Below are 21,481 nucleotides of genomic sequence, written 5' to 3' on the forward strand. Positions count from 1 at the left end.
CGCTGCTCCAGACGAGGTGCACTGAGAGGTGGCTGGTACCAGGTGAGAGACCCAAGGGCCACAGCTGACGCGTCGAGGACAACTTCCCTAAGTTTGTAACTTAAGAATACTAGTTCCAAGGGAGATTAAACTTAGAAAAAAAGGGCTCAATGACCAAATAAGTTCAGGAGATGCTGAATTAAATAAAGATTCCCTATTCACTGTAATACCATTCAGAGGCCTTTCACATGCTAACGGGATATTCTCCTAGAGGGGATATACCCTTATCTCCAATTTTTGCCTTTAATTAAAGAAGAAAAGAAAAGAAGGAGGGGTGTTTGGAGTGGCAGAAATAATGCTATATTTTCATCAGATCTTATTTTCCTCTTTCCGGACACCCAGGAAGACAGCAGTCCCAGCCTCCCTTGAAGTTAGGTTAGGGCATGTGACCAATTCCGGCCACTGGTCCATTTAAGAGCCGGCACGACACTCCTGTGCTCTCCGTTCGACTCAGTGATGGGCCATCGTGGAGGCACAAAACGGAAGCCATGTGAATCACAGAGTCACCTGACTCAGAACAGACTTCTCATCAGCAAAACAAGAAACCCTCGCGCTCGGCCATGGAAATGTCTGGGTTCATCACCGCGGCTGAGCTGAGCCCTCCTGACTCAGACAGTAGGTACAGGTCCAGGGAAAAGGCCACTACATACGCCCGGGAAATGTGAGGCCCATGCTGGACTGTCTGCCTTTAGCAGGATCGGAAGCTGGTGCTCTCAGACGACGCAAGGGCGCGGAGAAGAGGGATTCTCTACCTGCTGCTCTGACTTTCCCCACCAACAGCTACCGTGTTTGGCCTTGATGTTTACCTGGAATGGCTTACCTGGATGGTTACCGTGCTGGGGCGACACCTGATGCGATGTAGGCTGAACGCAACTAGGGAAGGTGCGTGGGGCAGGGAATAGCACATCCCCCACTGCCCTCCCTTGGCACAAGCTGCAGGGTTTGTGGTGGTCTTTTCCCAGGGGCTGAGATGGCCAGGTTGGAAGGGAGGGGGTGGAGGGTGAAGATGGAGAGGAGGTGCCTTCTCCTCAACACCCAGAACAATTTTAGGGGGAGCGAAGGGGGGACAAAGGGTCAGAAGGTGGGTAACTTACACTCGGCCCCCCGAAGTGTGGAGTTGAGGTCTGACCTCCATTCTGGGAGGCTCAGAAGCCCACCTTCTTTCTCTCGTGCTGCAGAGGGAAGAAACAGGAAAAACACAATAAAACCGCAATGCTGAAAAACACAATAAAACCACAGCTGTTGCTTAGCAAAGCTGCTCTTCCCCTTGCAGCCTGTGAGCTGTGGTTTGTCACTCCAGGTGGCTGGTGGCTGTCACGGGGGCTGGGAGGGCAGGCAGAGAGTGGAGAAACTGTTGGTTGAAAATGAAGCCCTCTTACGTTGGATTTGCTGTAACCAGATTGACAAAGCCCAGTGCCGTTTTCCATTTGTTGATTTTTGTTCCTCTTGGAAATTTTCCTTACCTTATTTTCCAAGTTTTCTGTGACACTTTTGTTAGTTTCAACAATCCTTTTTTTTTTTTTTTTTTAATGGCCCCGCAGATTGCGGGATCTTCGTTCCCCGACCAGGGATTGAACCCAGGGCCACGGCAGTGAAAGCACCGAGTCCTAACCACTGTACCGCCAGGGAAATCCCTCAGCCATCTTTTTTTTTTTTAATAAGATTTTTTATCTATTTATTTATTTATTTATGTTTGGCTGCGTTGGGTCTTTGTTGCTGCGTGCGGGCTTTCTCTAGTTGCGGCGAGCGGGGGCTACTCTTCGTTGCAGTGCGAGGGCTTCTCATTGCGGTGGCTTCTCTTGTTGCAGAGCATGGGGTCTAGGCACATGGGCTTCAGTAGTTGTGGTACGCAGGCTCAGTAGTTGTGGCTCGTGGGCTCTAGAGCGCGGGCTCAGTAGTTGTGGCGTGCGGGCTTAGGTGCTCTGCGGCATGTGGGATCTTCCCCGACCAGGGCTCGAACCCGTGTCCCCTGCATTGGCAGGCGGATTCTTAACCACTGTGCCACCAGGGAAGTCCCTCAGCAATCATTTTTAATCTCCAAGGGTTCTTGATCCCTGTCCCTTTCTTACGGGGAAATTAGTATGTGAGGAAAACAAATAGACTTTTTTAGAAAGTGTTTTTCAGTTCCCTGTATTATCTCTGTATCCTTTGAGATCATTTTTGTTTATCTTGATCTTTCCCAAGTTGCAGATTTTCTTAAATGTCTGGTGATCCTTGATAGGTTACACACACTTAAAAATGAGGCCATGAAAAGGTGATTGAGGCCCCATGTTGGTGGGTAGAGCTTGTCAACTGATGAGCTCTGTTTTTAGGTAACCATATGGGAACCCTTAAATGCCAGCTTGCAGAGGTCTTTGCTCTGGGGTTCTTAAGTGTCTTTGGAGAAGAATTTTCTGATCGTTGGCCTTGGGATTGGCTACTGCTGTCTGCCCCTCTACATCAGGCGTAGGGAGGAAGGGTCAAATGTTCTATGAAGCAACTTCTAGTTAAATCCAGTTCCCACATGTCACTCCCAACCTCCACCCTCCTTCCCTGAGTCTCCAAGTTGAAGCTTCTCTCTGGTTCCACTGGGTAAATCTGCCCTCCTTAGCTACATCTCACTCATGCATAACTGTAGGTGGAGGCAACCTTGGCTAGAGCTGCAGCCTGCAGAGGAAACCTTGTCTGTTTGGGGATGGGGGATACCGTGTGGGCACAGCAGGTGCAAAGAGGGGACACTGGGGGCGTGGATGGGAGAGTGGTTGGCCTTGGGGTCCAGACTGATGGAGGGAGACAGGGATGCGGTCAGAGAAGATTCTGGAGATGAAGAATATGGAGGCAAGCAGTATTGCATGGTGACAAAGTAAGATGTGACTGAAGGGGTGAGTGGTAGGATGGAGGTAAAGACTTGTAGTTGAGGAATGGAGCAGATGTTGGTGCTCAGGTGGGCCTTCTGGTAGACACAGTGGTTGCCCAGGGTGACAGCAGGAGTCAGGGGTGGGGGAGGTGGGGGGAAACAGGAAGAGCCAAAGTCCTCCATGAACCCCAGGTAGGAGGAGGAACGGCTATGAACTCCAAGTAGGGGAAATGGCCTTGAGATGCAGAGCTGGCACATGAGGGAGGGCTCGCTTCCAGAACGCTGAAGCCATGAGGGGCCAGCCAGTAACCAATGCCTGCCCAGCCCCGAGATACGAGGAATGGGGGAAGAGACATCCTCACAGGGGGGCCCGGCTCCAGTCAGGGCAAGAAAACAAAGGGAGGGTCTGTGCAGGGGTGAGGGATGTGGGCAAATTTCTCTCCAGTAAAACACGTTTCAGGGGGCAAACGGGGAGACTTTGAGGGAAGGGGAGCACTGATCTGGAAATGGGTGAAAGCTCAGGAGCTGGTGGGAACCCAGCAGCTTATACCACAGGCTGAGGAGGCCCAGGACTCTGCAGGTGGGTGGATTAACTTGCCCTCCGGTTCTGATTGGATCATTATGGGAAGTGGCTCAGAAGCGCCAGGAGGTTGCTGGGCCCTTTACTTCATCAATGACTGAAGCCCTTTTATTTACAAGAGGAACTGAGGAGGTTCTCTGTTGTTGTGACAGAACCTGATTGTGGCTGGGTGGCCTCATTACAGCTGCAGAGCTTGCCCAGAGCTGGCGGAAAGGGAGGCCAGGTTCAAGCCCCTGAACTAGCCCAACAAGGTCCCATTGCTGCCACTGGGCCCAGACCCTGTGGCTGTCACCTCTGACCCTGGACATATACTCTAATGGTTAAAAAACATAAACACCTGGTAATATCTAATTGATTTTTTTAACTAAAAATTTTTTTATTGAAGTATAGTTGATTTACAATATCTTTTTTGTTTCAGGTGTACATCACAGTGATTCAGTTTTATATATATATGTATATATTTGTAATACATATTTATGTATATATATACATATATATATTCTTTTTCAGATTCTTTTCCCTAATAGGTTATTACAAAATATTGACTATAGTTCCCTGTGCTCTAATTGATTTTTAAAAAGTGATCTTTGACTATACTCAAATATTTCTTCTTTTTTTTTTTTTTTTTAAAGAATTTATTTATTTATGACTGTGTTGAGTCTTCGTTTCTGTGCGAGGGCTTTCTCTAGTTGCGGCAAGTGGGGACCACGCTTCATCGCGGTGCGCGGGCCTCTCACCATCGCGGCCTCTCTTGTTGCGGAGCACAGGCTCCAGACGCGCAGGCTCAGTAATTGTGGCTCACGGGCCCAGTTGCTCCGTGGCATGTGGGATCTTCCCAGACCAGGGCTCGAACCCGTGTCCCCTGCATTGGCAGGCAGATTCTCAACCACTGCGCCACCAGGGAAGCCCTCAAATATTTCTTAAGCTAATCCTCAGTCCCCAAAAGAAAACAGCCTCACAGTAAAAAAAACAAGAGTATGTCTCTTGGATTTTTACCTTTGCTCTCTAACAAGCCAAGGAGCTGTCTTTGGCGTATTTCCTAAGGAAAGGGTTCAGTTTCCCATCTGAGTTCCTAGTAAAGCATCTCAGTTTATTCTCGCCCTTGTAGTTAAGGTTAAAGGAAGAAAAGGGCAGCTGGCTACCCTGACATCCCTGCTTTCCAGAGAGAAGGTTCTCTCCCTTCTATGAGAGACCCTCTCAGGCTTGCCCTCTCTCAGCTCTTTGGCTGTTTGGTGTTTATGGGTAAACTTGCTGCATCTATATAGATCACCCCCTTTAAAAATATTCTCTCAGGATCCCCGCTCATTTCAGACCTCCTTGTGATTGTAGACGAATATCACCTACAGCTGACCTAATGGTCAGACATTTTAGACTGGGTGGCAGGACACTTGCTCACTGTGGGCACTAGATGGCGTCATGCGCAGTCACTGTTCCTCCTGGGACCCCAGCATCTTAGTTCAGCAGGTCACCTTCCACGGCTACTGGTTCCTCCTCCCCACTCTGCAGGGTAGCTCCCCATGAGAGGGGGCTGGGGTCCAAAAAGAAGACCAGAGGGCCTGGCTTTATAAACAACTCAAGTCCTTCATGAGCCAGTAGGTTTCTAAGTAATACATATTCACAAACTTTTCTCACTCGAGGACTAAACATAACCTGTATAACATAACATCATATGTCGGGCCCCTCCCTGTATGGGGGTGGTCTTGGGGTCTGACACTCTGTAGACCCATGCAGTAGTCAAGCCACGTACTAGGCTGTCCTTGAGCATAGCCTATAAGGACAGAGAAAAGTACATGTCCAGGCACCAGCTGTAACAACCACCACAATCTTGGTTGAGTGCTCACCATGTGCCAGGCTCTGACTCAATGTTTTGTAAATCATTATAAAAGCCTTTGAAGGGGGCTGTGAGGTGGGCGAGAGGGCCTTAGAGCTTGGTTGTGAGATCCCAATGGCCTGGACTTGAATCTCTTGCTGCTGCATGCCTACTCAATTACCATGCATAGTATGCATACATAATAAGCACGACCCCATTTTACAGATGAGCAAACTGAAGCTCAGCTAAGTTAAGCAACTTGCCCAAGGTCACACAGCCAGCAATGGGCTGAGCAGAGATTCATGCACAGTTCCTTGTAACTCCACTCTGCTAGACTGACCCCGCAATCTCCGTCATTCAGTCTACAGGCCAGTGAGCCTACAGCCTGCTCTAGGAAGCACTAGCCTTCCATGGCCCTGGCCAGCATTTCTACTCCAAATCTCTGGTTTCTACTTGTAGTTGTGATTACCTTGACTTTATTTAAATTGAGAACACCTTTTCATTCTTACAAACACAGTGTGGTCCCAGGGCCAGAACCATCGGCATCACCTGGGAACTTGTTAGGGATGCAAATTCTCAAGCCTCACCCCAATGAAAAGCTCTGGGGCTGGGGCCCTCCAGTGATGCTGATATAAGCTAAAGTTTGAGAACATTTGCTGTGAAACATGCCTCTCATAAAACCAAGCCACTAGCTTAAGTCTAACTAGCATTTATTGTACCTGTTCTTGGTGGTTCAAAGGGGAAGGCACCAGAAACTTAGCAGAGAAGGGAAGGATATAAACAGACGTGAAAAGTGATTTGCTCATAAGCCACAAAATGGGTAGAGGAGGAGAGGGGAGTTGAGGAGGGGATACTGGCCCAAATGATGCATCAGAACTGTCTGTGTAGCTTTTTTTTTTGCTACACCGCACAGCATGTGGGATCTCAGTTCCCCGACCAGGGATCGAACCCGCACCCCCTGCATTGGAAGTGCAGAGTCTTAACCACTGGACCACCAGGGAAGTCCCTGTATAGCTTTTAAAGCGGGCACACGGGGTTATAGTTGGACGGTTCTGGGGTGGACCCAGCAGCTGCACTGCGAAAAGCTGCATAGGTGGTTCTGCTCTGCTGTCAAGAATGGGAACCCTGCCCTAGTGGGAAGAGCTTTGGGGGCTTCAATCAGGCTTCGGCATCCAGGGGGAGCATAACACTTTGTAACATGAAAGACAACGCCCTCCCTTCTGAAGATGGACCACCCCCCCCCCTTAGTGTTTCCCTCCCGCACGCTGACTGTCGGGGGTTTGCGGATGTCTGCTGCCCCTCGTGCGCCCTCTGTGCCCTCTGCCCTCTAACCCCTGTCATCCCCAATACCAGACCGGCCCACACCTCCGTGCCGGCCCCTGGGCTCCTGTGTGAGTTCTCACCCAGCTATCTGCTCTTCCACCCTGAGTGCTGGTTCTCAGCGCTGTGCACATTGGAATCACCTGGAGAGCTTAAAAAAACAACATATACACATACATATGTATACATATGTACATCTATACACACGCAATGTGTAACTCTTGCAATGTACAATATTTGAGACATACTAAAAATTATTTATCTGAAATTTTTAATTTAACTGGGTGCCCTGTATTTTAGGAGAGTCAGAAATAGTGATGGTGACGGGGTCTAGAGCCCTTGGACAGGGGACTGGTCAGTGAGATCCACTGGGAGTCCAGGCTCAAGCCCACTTCCTGGGCCCTTTCCCTCTTTGTGCCCCCATCTCCAAAGGCAGGATGTGCTTAGCCAGCAGGGAGGTCTCATGGGCCTCCTCCCCACCCCCTGCTCCAGGTTATTACAGACCCAGCTCTGATTAGTGGCTATGGGACCTGATGCCAAGTGAGCTGCTGGGGGGCTCTGTCGGGGCTCCTGCCACGTGGCCTCAAGCACCCACAGTCTCTTTCCAGGCGGTTCCCTCTTTACTCCCCTGGACCGAGGAGTGCCCAAGTGCAGCGAGATGCTATCTCTGACAAAACAAAGTCTGAGATTGGGACTGACATATATACACTAATATGTATAGAATAGATAACTAATAAAAAAATGGAGATAAAATTTAAATAATGGCTTAGCATTTCAGCTCTGAGAATAAAAAATATTTATAACAAGTTCTAATAAAATGTATTCATTTCTTTATTAAAAAAACCAAAGTCTGAATTGTGAAGGAGCAGTGAGTCAGGCACAGGAATCTGCGGTGAACTACATACACACTTGTATTCATATTTTCCTCATTGCTCTGCAGTTGGGCTTTCAACAACTAAGAATTAGAAAAGCTGTTGTCAAAATGCCGTATTAACTTCCTAGAACTTAAACCACAATATGGTGGAGATGTTTCTCTAACCGGTGTCTTATCACTCACCCTCTTGTTGTGAAGAACCAGCACCAAATTAAGCCACTGGTGCCAGGGCCAGTCCAGGCAATGTGCGGTTTTGTTCTGGAACATTCCTTTGTTGACTGATGGGGTTCATTGTCATGATTCATGGTCTCTTACTCTGGACTCTGCAGAAACCAGCTAAAATTGGCATAAGCAAAAAAAGGCGAAAGGATTGGCCTGTGGAAACCAACCTGCAGGAATGGACCTCAGGAATGGCTGGAACCAGTAACTGGGACACCATCAGAAAATTTTCACCTCTACTCTGTGCATTTTGACCTCCTCACCTCCTGCAAACCCACCTCCCCCCGTGAATGTAAGGCACAGCCTTAGGCAGTGTCTGTCCTCCAACCTCTGCAACCAGGAGGAAAAGGCTCTCTTTCCCCAACTTGTTTAAAACAAAACAAAACAAAATCAAGGGAAGACCTGAAGGTTGGGTACCATGATGCCAACCTTGGAAATCATTTGACCAGGAAGGTGGGATGAAGTAGGAAGACAGAAGTGCCCAAGAAAACCTGTCAAAAAAAGAGAAAGGAGAGCTTCCCCTTAAAAAAAGATAAGTCCAGACATAACTCCTGGGGAAAAGATGAATGAGACACGCACCCTAATTTGTGTCTACGACAGATGCTATCAAAACTGTAAAGTCACAAGGGCCCCTCAAAGTCTTGCTGTGACGTCCCCACCCAACGTTCTACGTTGGCTTTGTTTGACCGGCAGTATGACAGGAATATTTCAAAAGAACTTCTATGAAGAAATCAAGGCACAAACGTACCAAGAGGGATCGCTTCAAAGCCAGCAGACCTTCAGCGTTCGTGGCCTTGACTGTCCTGTTGGTCCCTGACGTGATCTAATTTGTGTTTTCGCTGAGCCGGGAGTTTCAGTGGTAGTTACGAGGGGCGGAGCTGTGGGAGCAAAACCTCTGCTTGTGGGTGAGCCCAGCACCCACCTCTGCTCCCAGCTTTGATACTTTTTGCCTATTGGTACAAAGCTACTCTGCCAGGGTAGGTTTTTTAAATTGCTAGGCGAGGCGGCCGCTGTGAAAAGATCTGAGAATACGATAGTTCTTAGTTGTTAAGAAGGTGTTTTTGGTGGCAGGGCACGTCAAATACAAGGAAGACCCAGCTCTGTGATGTTGACAAGCCTCCTGCAGAGGTTCAGAGGGCAACTCATCCTGGAACTGTCTCATCAAAGGCTCCCAGGAGTGCAGAAACTGCACATCAGAAGAGAGACTGGAGAGAGACTTCCCTGGTGGTTCAGTGATTAGGACTCAGCACTTTCACTGCCGTGGCCCAGTTCAATCCCTGGTCAGGGAACTAAGATCCAGCAAGCCAAAAGAAAAAAACAAAAAAATTAAACGTAGAACAACCATATGATCCAGCAATTCCAATTCTGGGTATTTGCCTCAAAGAGTTTGAGTTGCCTCAGAGCAGGGACTCAAAGACATGTTTGTACACCCATGATCACAGCAGAATTATTCACAAGAGCCAAAAGGAGGAAGCATCCCACGTGTCTATTGACTGATAAGCGGATAAACAAAATGGGGTGTATTCATACAAGGTGGTGTTATTCAGCCTTAAAAAGGAAGGAAATTTTTTTTTCATAAATTAATTTATTTATTTTTGGCTGCGTTGGGTCTTCGTTGCTGCGCGCGGGCTTTCTCTAGTTGCAGAGAGCAGGGCAGGGGCCTACTCTTCGTTGCGGTGTGCGGGCTTCTCATCGCGGTGGCTTCTCTTGTTGCGGAGCACGGGCTCTAGGCACACAGGCTTCAGTAGTTGTGGCTCGCAGGCTCTAGAGCGCAGGCTCAGTAGTTGTGGCGCACGGGCTTAGTTGCTCCACGGCATGTGGGATCCTCCCGGACCAGGGCTCGAACCCATGTCCCGTGCACTGGCAGGCAGATTCTTAACCACTGCGCCACCAGGGAAGCCCCCAGGAAGGAAATTCTAACACATGCTATGACATGGATGAGCCTTGAGGACGTCATGCCCAGTGAAATAAGCCAGTCACAAAAAGACAAATACTGTGTGATTCCACTCATGTGAGGTCCCTAGAGCAGTCCAGCTAAGAAACAGAAAGTAGAACAGTGGCTGCCAGGGGCTGGGGGGAGGGGGAGTCAGTGTTGAAAAGAGAGGGGTTTCAGTTTGGGATGATGGTGAGGGATGGCGGTTCTGGAGAGGGGTGGTGGTGGTGATAGTTGCACAGCAGTGTGAATGGACTTAACGCCACAGAGCTGGACACTAAAGATGGTTAAAACGGTCAATTTTACAGGGTGTATATTTTAACAGAGTTTAAAACAAGAGGTAATGGACTGAAAGTGAGGTTAGTCTGAAGTCGCAGCTGAGACAGGAAACACGTGACTCCTGAGAGGGGAGTTTGGGCCAAAGCCTGATTATACTTGCTGAACGGGTGGCAGCCCTGCCACAAGCGGCATCTGGAAGCTGGACCCCTGGCCACCCTCCTTCCCCATCGCAGCCACGCCCTTCAGCAGATGACAGGTAAGTTCACGTTCCTTGCTCCTCCTCGCTTCCCTCGTGGCAGAGTGGAAAGGGCTTGGGATGGACTGTCAATCAAGACTTGAGTTCTTGTCCTTTCCCCTCCCTGGGCCTCCCCACCCCTCCCCGGCCTCCCTCAAGCCCAGGGGCTGGAGATGCACAGAGTTCCCTGCGGCCAGACGGTCCCTGCTCTGCGGAGCTCACGTCTGCGTCTCTCTGGGTCCACCGGCCTATTGTTTTCGCGGTTGTTTCCTGTTTTTGTCCTTTCTCTTCCCTCCCCTGCTCTGTCAACCACACAACCAACTTAGAGGTATGGGGCTGCCTCCCTGCATGGGGCACGTGGGCCCAGGCCATCCAGGAAGTTTCCTTCTAGTTTGCTAAGAGCTTTTATCATGAAAGATGTTGAATATCATCATTTTTTTTTTCTAGATCTGTTAAGATGATCATAGTTTTTTTTCTTCTTAAATCTTTTAATGTAAGTTTTTAGTTTGGGCTCCTTCAAAAATAGAGCCTGGAACAAGGACTTCAGTTCGGGTAGATTATTTGAGAGGTGATGCCGGGAAGCAGAGAGTGAAGGAGCAAAGAGACTTAAACAGGGAAGGAGAAAAAGCCAATTAACGATGCATAATTGCTGTTGCAGCTGTAGGCAAAGGAAGTTCAAGTCTGTGGGGACCTCTGATAAGTCTACAGGATGCTGCCCAGAATTGCCTTCCCCAAAAGAAGGAGACTGGAGCATGTATCCACCAGCTCCTGTTTCATCTTAGGGATGAAAGGGTTTCATCTTAGAGAACTTAACTCTCCTATGCTTCTGGGAAACACTAGCAGGGAGATAAGTGACTCCTAAAGCCATTGAAGAAGACCCTGAGGCAAAAAGCAAAAAGCAACATGATGTAAGCTTGAGGTGAGACACTGGAGCATAAGGTGAGTCTAAGCTTGCAGGAAATTATGCGCTGTAAATACAGTGGATGTCAGAGGAGGGCAGAAGTAATGTGACATAGAGCACCAACGTTTACTATTACCAACAATAATAAATGACATTCGTAGGTTTCTCTTTTGTTGTTAGACCACCTTTGCATAGCTGAGATGAGCCCAACTTGGATATGTCTAGTATTTTTAATATACTGCTAGATTTGGTTTGTTTGTATTTTTCTTACTGTTGCATTTATATTCATGAGTGAGACTGGCTTCTCATTTTCCTTTTTCATCCTATTCTTGTCTCATTTTGGTATTAAGGTTACACTGGCCTCATAGAAAGAGTTAGAGTGTGTTCCTGCGATTTCCATTCTCAGAAAGAGTGTTCATAAAATTAGAATTATCTCTACTTAAACTTCTGGAACACTATCTAGACTTGGTATTTCCTTTGTGGGAAGATTTCAAATTATGGATTTAATTTTTTTTTAGTTTGTTTTTAATATTCTACATATGAATGAAATCATATGGTATTTGTCTTTTTCCATCTGACTTATTTCACTTAGCATAATACCCTCAAGGTCCATCCATGTTGTCACAAATGGCAAGATTTCATCTTTTTTTAAAAAAATATTTATTTATTTATTTGGCTGCATTGGGTCTTAGTTGCGGCATGCGTTGCGGCACGTGGGATCTTTCGTTGCGGCTTGTGGGCTCTTCTTTGTGGTGTGCGGGCTTCTCTCTAGCTGTGGCATGGATTTAATTTCTTTAATAGTTGTAGAACCATTCAGGGTTTTTATTTCTTCTTAAATCAAGTTAGGTAATTTCTATTTTTTCTAAGATTTGGTCTACTTTGTTTCATATTTCTTGACATAAATGATTTATAGTCTTTTCAATTTTTTAATTTTTAACTTTATTGAAGTATAGTTGATTTATAATGTTGTATTAATAAAATTTTCAATTATGGTAAAATACACATAACATAAAATTCACCATTTAACCGGTTTTAAATGTTTTAAAGTTGGTTGTGTTACATTTACGCTGTTTTCCAACAAATCTCGAAAACTTTTTATCTTGCAAAACTGAAACTCTATACCCATTAAACAAACAACTCACCATTTCCCCCTGCCCCCAGGCCCTGGCAACCACTGTTCTACTTTCTGTTTCTATGAATTTGTATAGTCTTCTTCTTTTTTGAATTATAAGATACATTATTTTAATTTTTTAAATTGAAGTATAATGTACAATATTATGTAAGCTTCAGGTGTTCTACGTAGTGGTTTGGCATTTGCATACATTATGAAATAATCACCACGATAAGTCTATTAATCATCTGTCCCCATATGGAGTTATTACAATATTATTGGCCATATTCCTTATGCTGTGTGTTATATCCCTGTGGCTCATTTTATAACTGGAGTTTTGTACCTCTTAATCCCATTCACCTATTTTGTACCCCTCTCCACCCCTTTCTCTCTGGTAACCACCCATTTGTTCTCTGTATCTATGGGCCTGTTTTTTGTTTGGTTTTATTTGGTTTTTATTTTATTTTATTTTTAAATTTTTTTATTTTTTAATTTTTTTAATAGATCTTTATTGGAGTATAATTGCTTCACAATACCGTGTTAGTTTCTGTTGCACAACGAAGCGAATCAGCCATATGCATACACGTGTCCCCATATCCCCTCCCTCTTGAGCCTCCCTCCCATCCTCCCTATCCCACCCCTCCAGGTGGTTGCAGAGCACCAAGCCGATCTCCCTGTGCTATGCTGCTGCTTCCCAGCAGCCAACTACTTTATATTCGGTAGCGTATATACGCCGATGCTACTCTCACTTTGCCCCAGCTTCACCCTCCCACCCCATGTCATCAAGTCCATTCTCTATGTCTACCTCTTTATTCCTGCCCTGCAACTAGGTTCATCAGTACCATTTTTTTAGATTCCATGTATATGCGTTACCATACGGTATGTGTTTTTCTCCTGACTTACTTCACTCTGTATGACAGACTCTAGGTCCATCCACCTCACTACAAATAACTCAATTTTGTTTCTTTTTATGGCTGAGTAATATTTCATTGTATATGTGTGCCACATCTTCTTCATCCATTCATCTGTTGATGGACATGTAGGTTGGTTCCATGTTCTGGCTATTGTAAATAGTGCTGCAGTGAACACTGTGGTGCGTGTCTCTTTCTGAATTATGGTTTTCTCAGGGTATATACCCAGCAGTGGGATTGCTGGGTCATATGATAGTTCTATTTTAAGTTTTTTAAGGAACCTCCATACTGTTTTCCATAGTAGTTGTATCAATTTACATTCCCACCAACAGTGTAGGAGGGTTCCCTTTTCACCCCACCCTTTCCAGTATTTATTGTTTCTAGCTTTTTTGATAATGGCCATTCTGACCAGCGTGAGGTGATACCTCATTGTAGTTTTGATTTGCATTGCCCTAATAATTAGTGATGTAGAGCATCTTTTCATGTGCCTCTTGGCCATCTGTATGTCTTCCTTAGTGAAATGTCTATTTAGGTCTTCTGCCCATTTTTTAACTGGATTGTTTGTGGTTTTGATATTGAGCTCCATGAGCTGTTTGTATATTTTGGAGATTAATCCTTTGTCTGTTGTTTCATTTGCAAATATTTTCTCCCATTCTGAGAGTTGTCTTTTTGTCTTGTTTATGGTTTCCTTTGCTTTTTGCTTAAAAGCAAAAGTTTTTAAGTTTAATTAAGTCCCATTTGTGTATTTTTGTTTTTATTTCTGTTCCTCTAGGAGGTGGGTCAAAAAAATTCTTGTTGTGGTTTATGTCAAAGAGTGTTTTTCCTGTGTTTTCCTCTGAAAGTTTTATAGTGTCTGGTCTTACATTTAAGTCTTTAATCCATTTGGAGTTTATTTTTGTGTAGGGTGTTAAGTAGTGTTCTAATTTCATTCTTTTACATGTAGCTGTCCAGTTTTCCCAGCACCACTTATTGAAGAGGCTGTCTTTTCTCCATTGTATGTTCTTGCCTCCTTTGTCATAAATTAGATGCCCATATGTGCGTGGGTTTATCTCTGGGCATTCTATCCTGTACCATTGATCTATATTTCTGTTTTTGTGCCAGTACCATACTGTCTTGATTACTGTAGCTTTGTGGTATAGTTTGAAGTCAGGGAGCCTGATTCCTCCAACTCTGTTTTTCTTTCTCAAGGTTGTTTTGGCTATTCGGGGTCTTTTGTGTTTCCATACAAATTTTAAGATTTTTTGTTCTAATTCTGTGAAGAATGCCATTGGTAGTTTGATAGGGATTACATTGAATCTGTAGATTGCTTTGGGTAGTACAGTCATTTTCACAGTATTGATTCTTCCAATCCAAGAACATGGTATATTTCTCCATCTGTTTATGTCATCTTTGATTTCTTTCATCAGTGTTTTATAGTTTTCTGAGTACAAGTCTTTTGCCTCCTTAGGCAGGTTTATTCCTAGGTATTTTATTCTTTTTGTTGCAATGGTAAAGGGGAGTGTTTCCTTAATTTCTCTTTCTGATATTTTGTTGTTGGTGTATAGGAATGCCAGAGATTTCTGTGCATTAATTTTGTATCCTGCAATCTTACCAAACTCATTGATTAGTTCTAGTAGTTTTCTGGTGGCATCTTTAGGATTTTCTATGTATAGTATCATGTCATCTGCAAAGAGTGACTGTTTTACTTCTTCTTTTCCAATTTGTGTTCCTTTTATTTCTTTTCTTCTCTGATTGCTGTGGCTAGGACTTCCAAAACTATGTTGAATAAGAGTTGCAAGAGTGAACATCCTTGTCTTGTTCCTGATCCTAGTGGAAATTCTTTCAATTTTTCACCATTGAGTATGATGCTTGTTGTGGGTTTGTCATATATGGCCTTTATTATGTTGATGTAATTTTTGTTTTTTATTTGCCATGCCACGCAGCTTGCAGGATCTTAGTTCCCTGACCAGGGACCGAACCCACACCCTCAGCAGTGAAAGCTCAGAACCCTAACCACAGGACTGCCAGGGAATTCCCATTTGTTTTTTTTTTTTAGATTCCACATATAAGTGAGATCATACAGTATTTGTCTTTCTCTGTCTGACTCACTTCATTTAGCATAACACCCTCTAGATCCATCCATGTTGTTGCTAATGGCAAGATTTCATTTTTTATGGCTGAATAATACTCCATTGTGTAGATATACCAACCACATCTTTATCCATGCATCTATCAGTGAACACCACCAACAGTACACAAGAGTTCCCTTTTCTCCACATCCTTGCCAACGCTTTTTATTTGTTGTCTTTTTGATGACAGCCATTCTGACAGGTGTGAGGCGATATCTCATTGTGTTTTTGATTTGCATTTCCCGGATGATTAGTGATGTTGAGCATCTTTTCATATGTCTGTTGACCATCTGTATATCTTCTTTGGAAAAATGTCTCTTCAGGTTCTCTGCCCATTTTTTTTTTTAAATTTATTTATTTATTTGGCTGCGCCAGGTCATAGTTGCAGCATGCGGGATCTTTAGTTGCGGCATGTGGGATCTAGTTCCCTGATCAGGGATTGAACCTGGGCCCCCTGCATTGGGAGCGTGGAGTCTCAACCACTGGACCACCAGGAAAGTCCCCTCTGCCCATTTTTTTAATAGGGCTTTTTTTTAAAAAATAAATTTATTTATTTATTTATTTTTGGCTGCGTTGGGTCTTCGTTGCTGCACGCGGGCTTCAGTAGTTGTGGCACGTGGGCTCAATAGTTGTGGCTCACGGGTTCTAGAGTGCAGGCTCAGTAGTTGTGGCTCATGGGCTTAGTTGCTCCACGGCATGTGGGATCTTCCCAGACCAGGGCTCAAAATCGTGTCCCCTGCATTGGCAGGCAGATTCTCAACCACTGCGCCACCAGGGAAGCCCCAGGGTTTTTTTTTTTTTATGTTGAGTTGTATGATTCTTTGTATATTTTGACTATTAACCCCTAATTGGATATAACATCTGCAAATATCTTCTCCCATTTAGCAGGCTGCCTTTTTATTTTGTTGATAGTTTCCTTCATTGTGCAAAAGCTTTTTAGTTTGATGTATTTGTTTATTTTTGCTTCCCTTGCCTGAGGAGACATATCCAAAAATTATTGCTAAGACCGATGCCAAAGAGCATGCCGCCTATGTTTTCTTCTAGGAATTTTATGGTTTTGTTTATTGGGATTTTAAAAATTATTATTACTGGTTCAATTACATTACTGGTAATAAGTCTGTTCATATTTTCTATTTCTTCCTGATTCAGTCTTGGGAGATTGAACATTTCTAGGAATTTATCCATTTCTTCTAGGTTGTCCATTGTATTGGTTTATAATTGTTCATAGTAATCTTTTATGACCCTTTTTATGCCTGTGGTGTTTTTGTAACTTCTCTTTTGGTTCTGATGAGTTTGGCTAAAGGTTTATCAATTTTGTTTATCTTTTTGAAGAACCAGCTCTTAGTTTCACTGATCTTTCCTATTGTTTTTTGTTTGTTTGTTTGCTTTTAGTCTCTATTTCACTGATTTCTACTCTGATCTTTATTATTTCTTACCTTCTACTAACTTTGGGTTTTGTTCTTCTTTTTCTAGTTCCTTTAGGTGTAAGGTTAGATTGTTTATTTGTATAGTCTTCTTTTTAATCTTGTAGTTATGTAGTTATTTTTATTCCTAATAATGTTTATTTCTGCTTTCCTTTGTTTATAAGTAAATTTCAGGAGAGATTTGCCTGTTCTACTGGTTTTTTTCAAGGAACTAACTTTTGGTTTTATTGATCTTGTGTACCATATCTTTGTTTTCTATTTTATTGATTTCTGTTTTTTATTATTCTCTTCTGAGTTTACTTTTGGGTTTACTTTGTTGTTCTTTTTATAACTTCTTGACTTCTTACTTAAATTGGATACTTATTTCATACACTTTTCTAATACAAGCATTCAAGACTATAAATTTCCCTTTAAGTACCACTTTTGATGCATCCAACAAATTGTAATCTATGATATTTTCATTATCACTCAAATCTAAGAATTTTAAAATGTGTCATTTATGACTTTTTCTTTGACCCATGGATGAGTATGTTTTTAAATTACCAAATATATAGGGGTCTTAAAACTTATCTTTTTGATGAATTTGTATTCTCTATAGGTGCAGATCAAGCTTTTACATTGTATGTTTCAGCTCTTCCATTCATTTACTGATTTTTCTGTCTGCTTCATTATTCATAATTGAGAGATGTTGTATTAAAATTTCTTGCTATGATGATGGTTTTATCTCTTTGTAGTTCCTTCAAACTAAGTGCTTACAAGTTTAGAACTATTATAATTTCCTGATGAATTGACCCTTTAATCTAGGTACTCACTCTATCCCTAATAAATATCAATATTTTTGTCTTAAAAGTCCCCTTTGTCTGATATGAATAGACCTTTCCTGGCTTTCTTTTGGTTAGCTTTTGCCTGGTATATCTTTTTCCATTCTTTGACTTTCAACCATTCCATACTCTTAATCATTACATGTGTCTTGTAAACAATGCAGAACTGCGTTTTCTGTTTAAATTTTTTTTTTTTTTTTTTTTTAATTTTTATTTTTATTTATTTATGGCTGTGTTGGGTCTTCGTTTCTGCGCGAGGGCCTTCTCCAGCTGTGGCAAGCGGGGGCCACTCCTCACCGCGGTGCGCGGGCCTCTCACCATCGCGGCCTCTCTTGCTGCCGAGCTGCTCCGCGGCATGTGGGATCCTCCCAGACCAGGGCTCGAACCCGTGCGCCCTGCACTGGCAGGCAGACTCTCAACGACTGCGCCACCAGGGAAGCCCTAAATATTTTTAAAATTGAATCTGAGATGAGAATTTAGGAATGACTGAGTACATGACTTCCCCTAAACCCTGCTAAGAACTGAGTTTAAAAGCCTGCATTTTCAACAACAATCCATAGTTGGTAAGAACTCTAACCCAGAAGGTTGCCTTCAAGGTAGTGTGTTTGAGCTTTTTTTTTTTTTTTTTGGTAGATTTTTTTTTCTAAGAGCAGTTTTAGGTTCACAGCAAAACTTAGGGGAAGGTAGAGATTTCCCACAAACCTCCTGTCCTCGTGCACGCACAGCCTCCCCCATTACCAACACCCCCCACCGAGTGGGACATTTGTTATGACTGGTGAACCTGCATGGACACATCATTATCGCCCACAGTCCATAGTTTACATTAGGGTTCACTCTTGGTGTTGTACATTCTATGGGTTTGGACAAATGTATAATGACACGCATGCACCACTGTAGTATCATACAGAGTAGTTTCCCTGTCCTAAAAATCGTCTGTGCTCTGCCTATTCATCCCTCCCTCCCTTTAATCCCTGGCAACCACTGATCATCCAACCAACTACTCATCATTCCTAAATTCTCACCTCAGTTCTATCACCTAATTCACCTGAGCCCCAATTTCCTCAGATGCACAATCGAAATTTGTAGATTTGGTGTGATAATTAAATGAGATAATGTATTAAAACCTTAACTTAGTCCCTAGCAAAGAATAGGTGTCAATTAAATGCTAGTTTCCTTTTCCTTCCTCCTTCTCTTAGTAATCTGAAATCACGTTTAGCTGAGAAAAAAAGAGAAGAAAGTGCCCAGGGACAGTGTGTATCACCAGAAATCTAAGAGCAGGGGAGGGTAGGGGGCAGAGGAAGGAGGTAAACATCCAGCTATTGCCTCCCAAACCCTCTTTCCAGCTTGGAAAATCCCTACCCAGAGGGGACTCCCACAGTGTGCCCTGTGGGATTTGGGGGTCCCCAGATCTGAGGCTTGTAGGCGGCGCTGTCCTCTGTGTACACACAGCGCACGGGAATCCCGTGTGCACACACATCACTCACACACACGTGTGCCCCCGGCGCTCCCCCCATCTGCCTGGCTTATCAGCTGCTTCCCAGCTTCCTCTGCCTGGCTTCTTATAGACCTGGGACCCTGGGAGCCGGCCTTCCACGTGGCCTCCCCAAGACCACTCAGATAACGAGAGGAAATGTGGTCATCAGCTCACAGAAGGCTGGGGGTTCCGGCTGAGGCTCCAGGCCACCACTCCCTGACCTGCGCCCTCCATCTCTCTCCAGGCGGTTCTCGGCTGTTCCCTGCGAGCCCGCGGACACCACTCGAGATGTCCCCTTTTGGTGGCTGGGGACTGCTCTCAGCCTTTCTCGCCCTGCTCTGCTGCACAGGTGAGCCTGGGGACCCTGAACGGGTGCTTGCCAGCCAGGACCCCCTCCCCTTCAGGCAGGGAAGGGGGTCCTGGTCCTGAAGTCGCTGAGGCTTTGAACACAGAGGCCGTCTGCCATGGGTACAGGATGCTGTGCCAGCCTGGCTTCCCCGTGACCCCTGGCAGCGGGCAGCGGTCCTGGCCTTTTGGGAACCAGACCCCATAACTTCATGGTGTGTGGGTGTGGCAGGCTGTGGAGACTAAATGGGGAGGTGAAGGGAGGCTGGGGTTCAAGGGCAGGTGAGGGCACGCCCCAGCTAGTCTTCAGAGGTGGCCCAGGGGTCAGCAGAGGGCAGCAGAGGGCATCGCCTTGTGGCGACCATGAAAGCGAAAACGAAGCCCCTCCAGGAGGTCCAGGGGACCGCGAAGGAAAATGCCTCCGTGTGCTGAGCACTCTGTTTTGGACAACCTGCCAGGTGCTTTCACGACAACCCTGCAGGAAAGGGATTACTAGCCCATTTGATAGATGGAGAAACTGGGGCTCAGAGAGAGAAAGCACTTTGCCCAAGGCCACACAGCTGGAACCTGGCAAACTCAGGTTTCAAATCCAGCTCTCTCTCCCTGCAAAGCCCCTCTTTTGCCCCTTCATTATATGCCACTAGCTGAGGGCTAAGTGGGGGTCCATGGGTGTGGCAGGAGCACAGGACACAGGACGGGCCCAGCTGGCTGGGATCAAGGACCTTCTGGTCATCACCGAGTGGGAGGTGAGTGCCGAAGGCCTGAAATACTTCGTGCCTGAAACACTTCTTGGCTCTGCGCCACACACAGCGTATTGTGCTGAGCACAAAGGGAAATATGCGAAATCTGGGCCTTGCCTTCTAGAAGCTCCAAAACGTCCAAGGGAGAGTCAGCATGAGTATGAGTCATTTGCAAGGTGGTCCCATTACCTTCCTGACCTCGCCTCCCCCACCTTCCTCCTCGCTGAGCTCCAACCATCTGGTCTCCTCCCCACCCAGGGTCTCTGCGCTGGCGGTTCCCTCCCCCCGCAGATACCTGCCTGCCGGGCTCCCCCCCACCCCCACCTCCTTCGTTCTTTGCTCAAATGTCGGTGTTTCCGTGAGGCCTGTGCTGACTACACTATTTAACACGGCAACCCCACCCCACTCCCTATTTCCTTTCCTAGGCATTTACCACCAACTGACAAGCTGGCTAGTTCACTTGTTTATTATTGTCTGTCTCCTTCGCTGCAATGTGAGTGCCGCAAGGGCAGGGTTTGGTCTGCTTTGGTCCCTGCTGGATCCCCAGAGCCTAGAACAGTGCCTGGCACACAGCCGGTGTTCAAAAAGGATTTGCAGAAGAAAGGAAAGGAGGGAGGGAAGAGTCGAACCCATGGCCATGGGGGCTCAGAGGACACAGTCCACCTCCATTTCAGAGAGGCCTTCGTGGAGGAGGGGACATTTGGGCTGGGCCTCGTAGGTCAAATAAGATCCCTCTCCATGGAGATAGAAGACGTGCATGAGAAAGACTAATCTGGAGACGACGAGCTGGAGGAACAGCAACCAGAGGCAGGGAGACAGCTGCAGGGGGGTCGCAGTCTCTGTGGTCTAGACCCAAGGCGATAAGGTCTGAACAAGGGGAGAGGAGCAGAGGGGACCTCTACCCCTTATCAGACTGCCCACCGTGGGCAGCTCCACTGGGCAGGGCAGCGGGGATGTCTGCTGCTTAGTGTTTCTGGTCTTCCAGGGTCTGGCGAGGAGGCGTTCGAGGTACGCATGTGGCCAGAGCAGCTGATGGTGGAGTCTGGGGAGTCTCAGGTGATTAACTGTAGTACCACCTGTACGCAGCCCAACGCCGGTGGTCTGGAGACCACCCTACACAAGACTCTCCTGGAGGAACAGGCTCAGTGGAAGCTGTATGAGGTCTTCAACGTCTCCCAGGACACAGATGTCATTTGCCATTTCACCTGCTCCGGGAAGCAGGAGTCCAGGAGTCTGAACATCAGTGTGTTCTGTGAGTGCGGCGCCGCGGGGCCCTGCTCCCCTAGGCCAGAGCCTGTGTCTACCGAACGCACGCAGAGCTGCTCTGTTACTGCTGCTGGGCGCTCTTGTTATGGCCCCCACTTCCCTGGGCTCCTGGACCCAGGCCATGGGCTCAGAATCTTCTCACACCCTCCCCTGGCCTCCTTGAGCCTGTTGGCAACCCTGGTTTTGAGGTTTGCTCAGAGGAGGACAATCCAAGCAAGGTTTAGACAAATCTAAAAGTTGTTTCCCATGCCGTGC

At 45.8% G+C, this 21,481-nt stretch overlaps 1 protein-coding gene across 3 annotated transcripts in view; it reads left to right on the top strand.

The window, feature by feature from the left end:
* The window catches only part of ICAM2 (intercellular adhesion molecule 2), a 24,511-nt gene continuing 3,030 nt past the window's right edge, over window positions 1–21,481 (top strand). Inside the window, exons 1-5 of one of the 3 annotated variants that reach the window (XM_036838033.1) lie at window positions 1–42; window positions 382–654; window positions 735–921; window positions 19,120–19,224; window positions 20,946–21,212. In XM_036838033.1, the coding sequence (XP_036693928.1) occupies window positions 864–921; window positions 19,120–19,224; window positions 20,946–21,212 (430 nt within the window). In that variant the 5' untranslated portion in view covers window positions 1–42; window positions 382–654; window positions 735–863. Of the gene's footprint in view, window positions 43–381; window positions 655–734; window positions 922–9,942; window positions 10,147–10,832; window positions 11,065–19,119; window positions 19,225–20,945; window positions 21,213–21,481 lie in introns of those variants that run through there. The other 2 variants (XM_036838034.1, XM_036838035.1) reach the window with 2 other exon arrangements.

Source organism: Balaenoptera musculus, chromosome 20 (genome assembly GCF_009873245.2).
Source record: "Balaenoptera musculus isolate JJ_BM4_2016_0621 chromosome 20, mBalMus1.pri.v3, whole genome shotgun sequence".
NCBI lineage: Eukaryota > Metazoa > Chordata > Mammalia > Artiodactyla > Balaenopteridae > Balaenoptera > Balaenoptera musculus.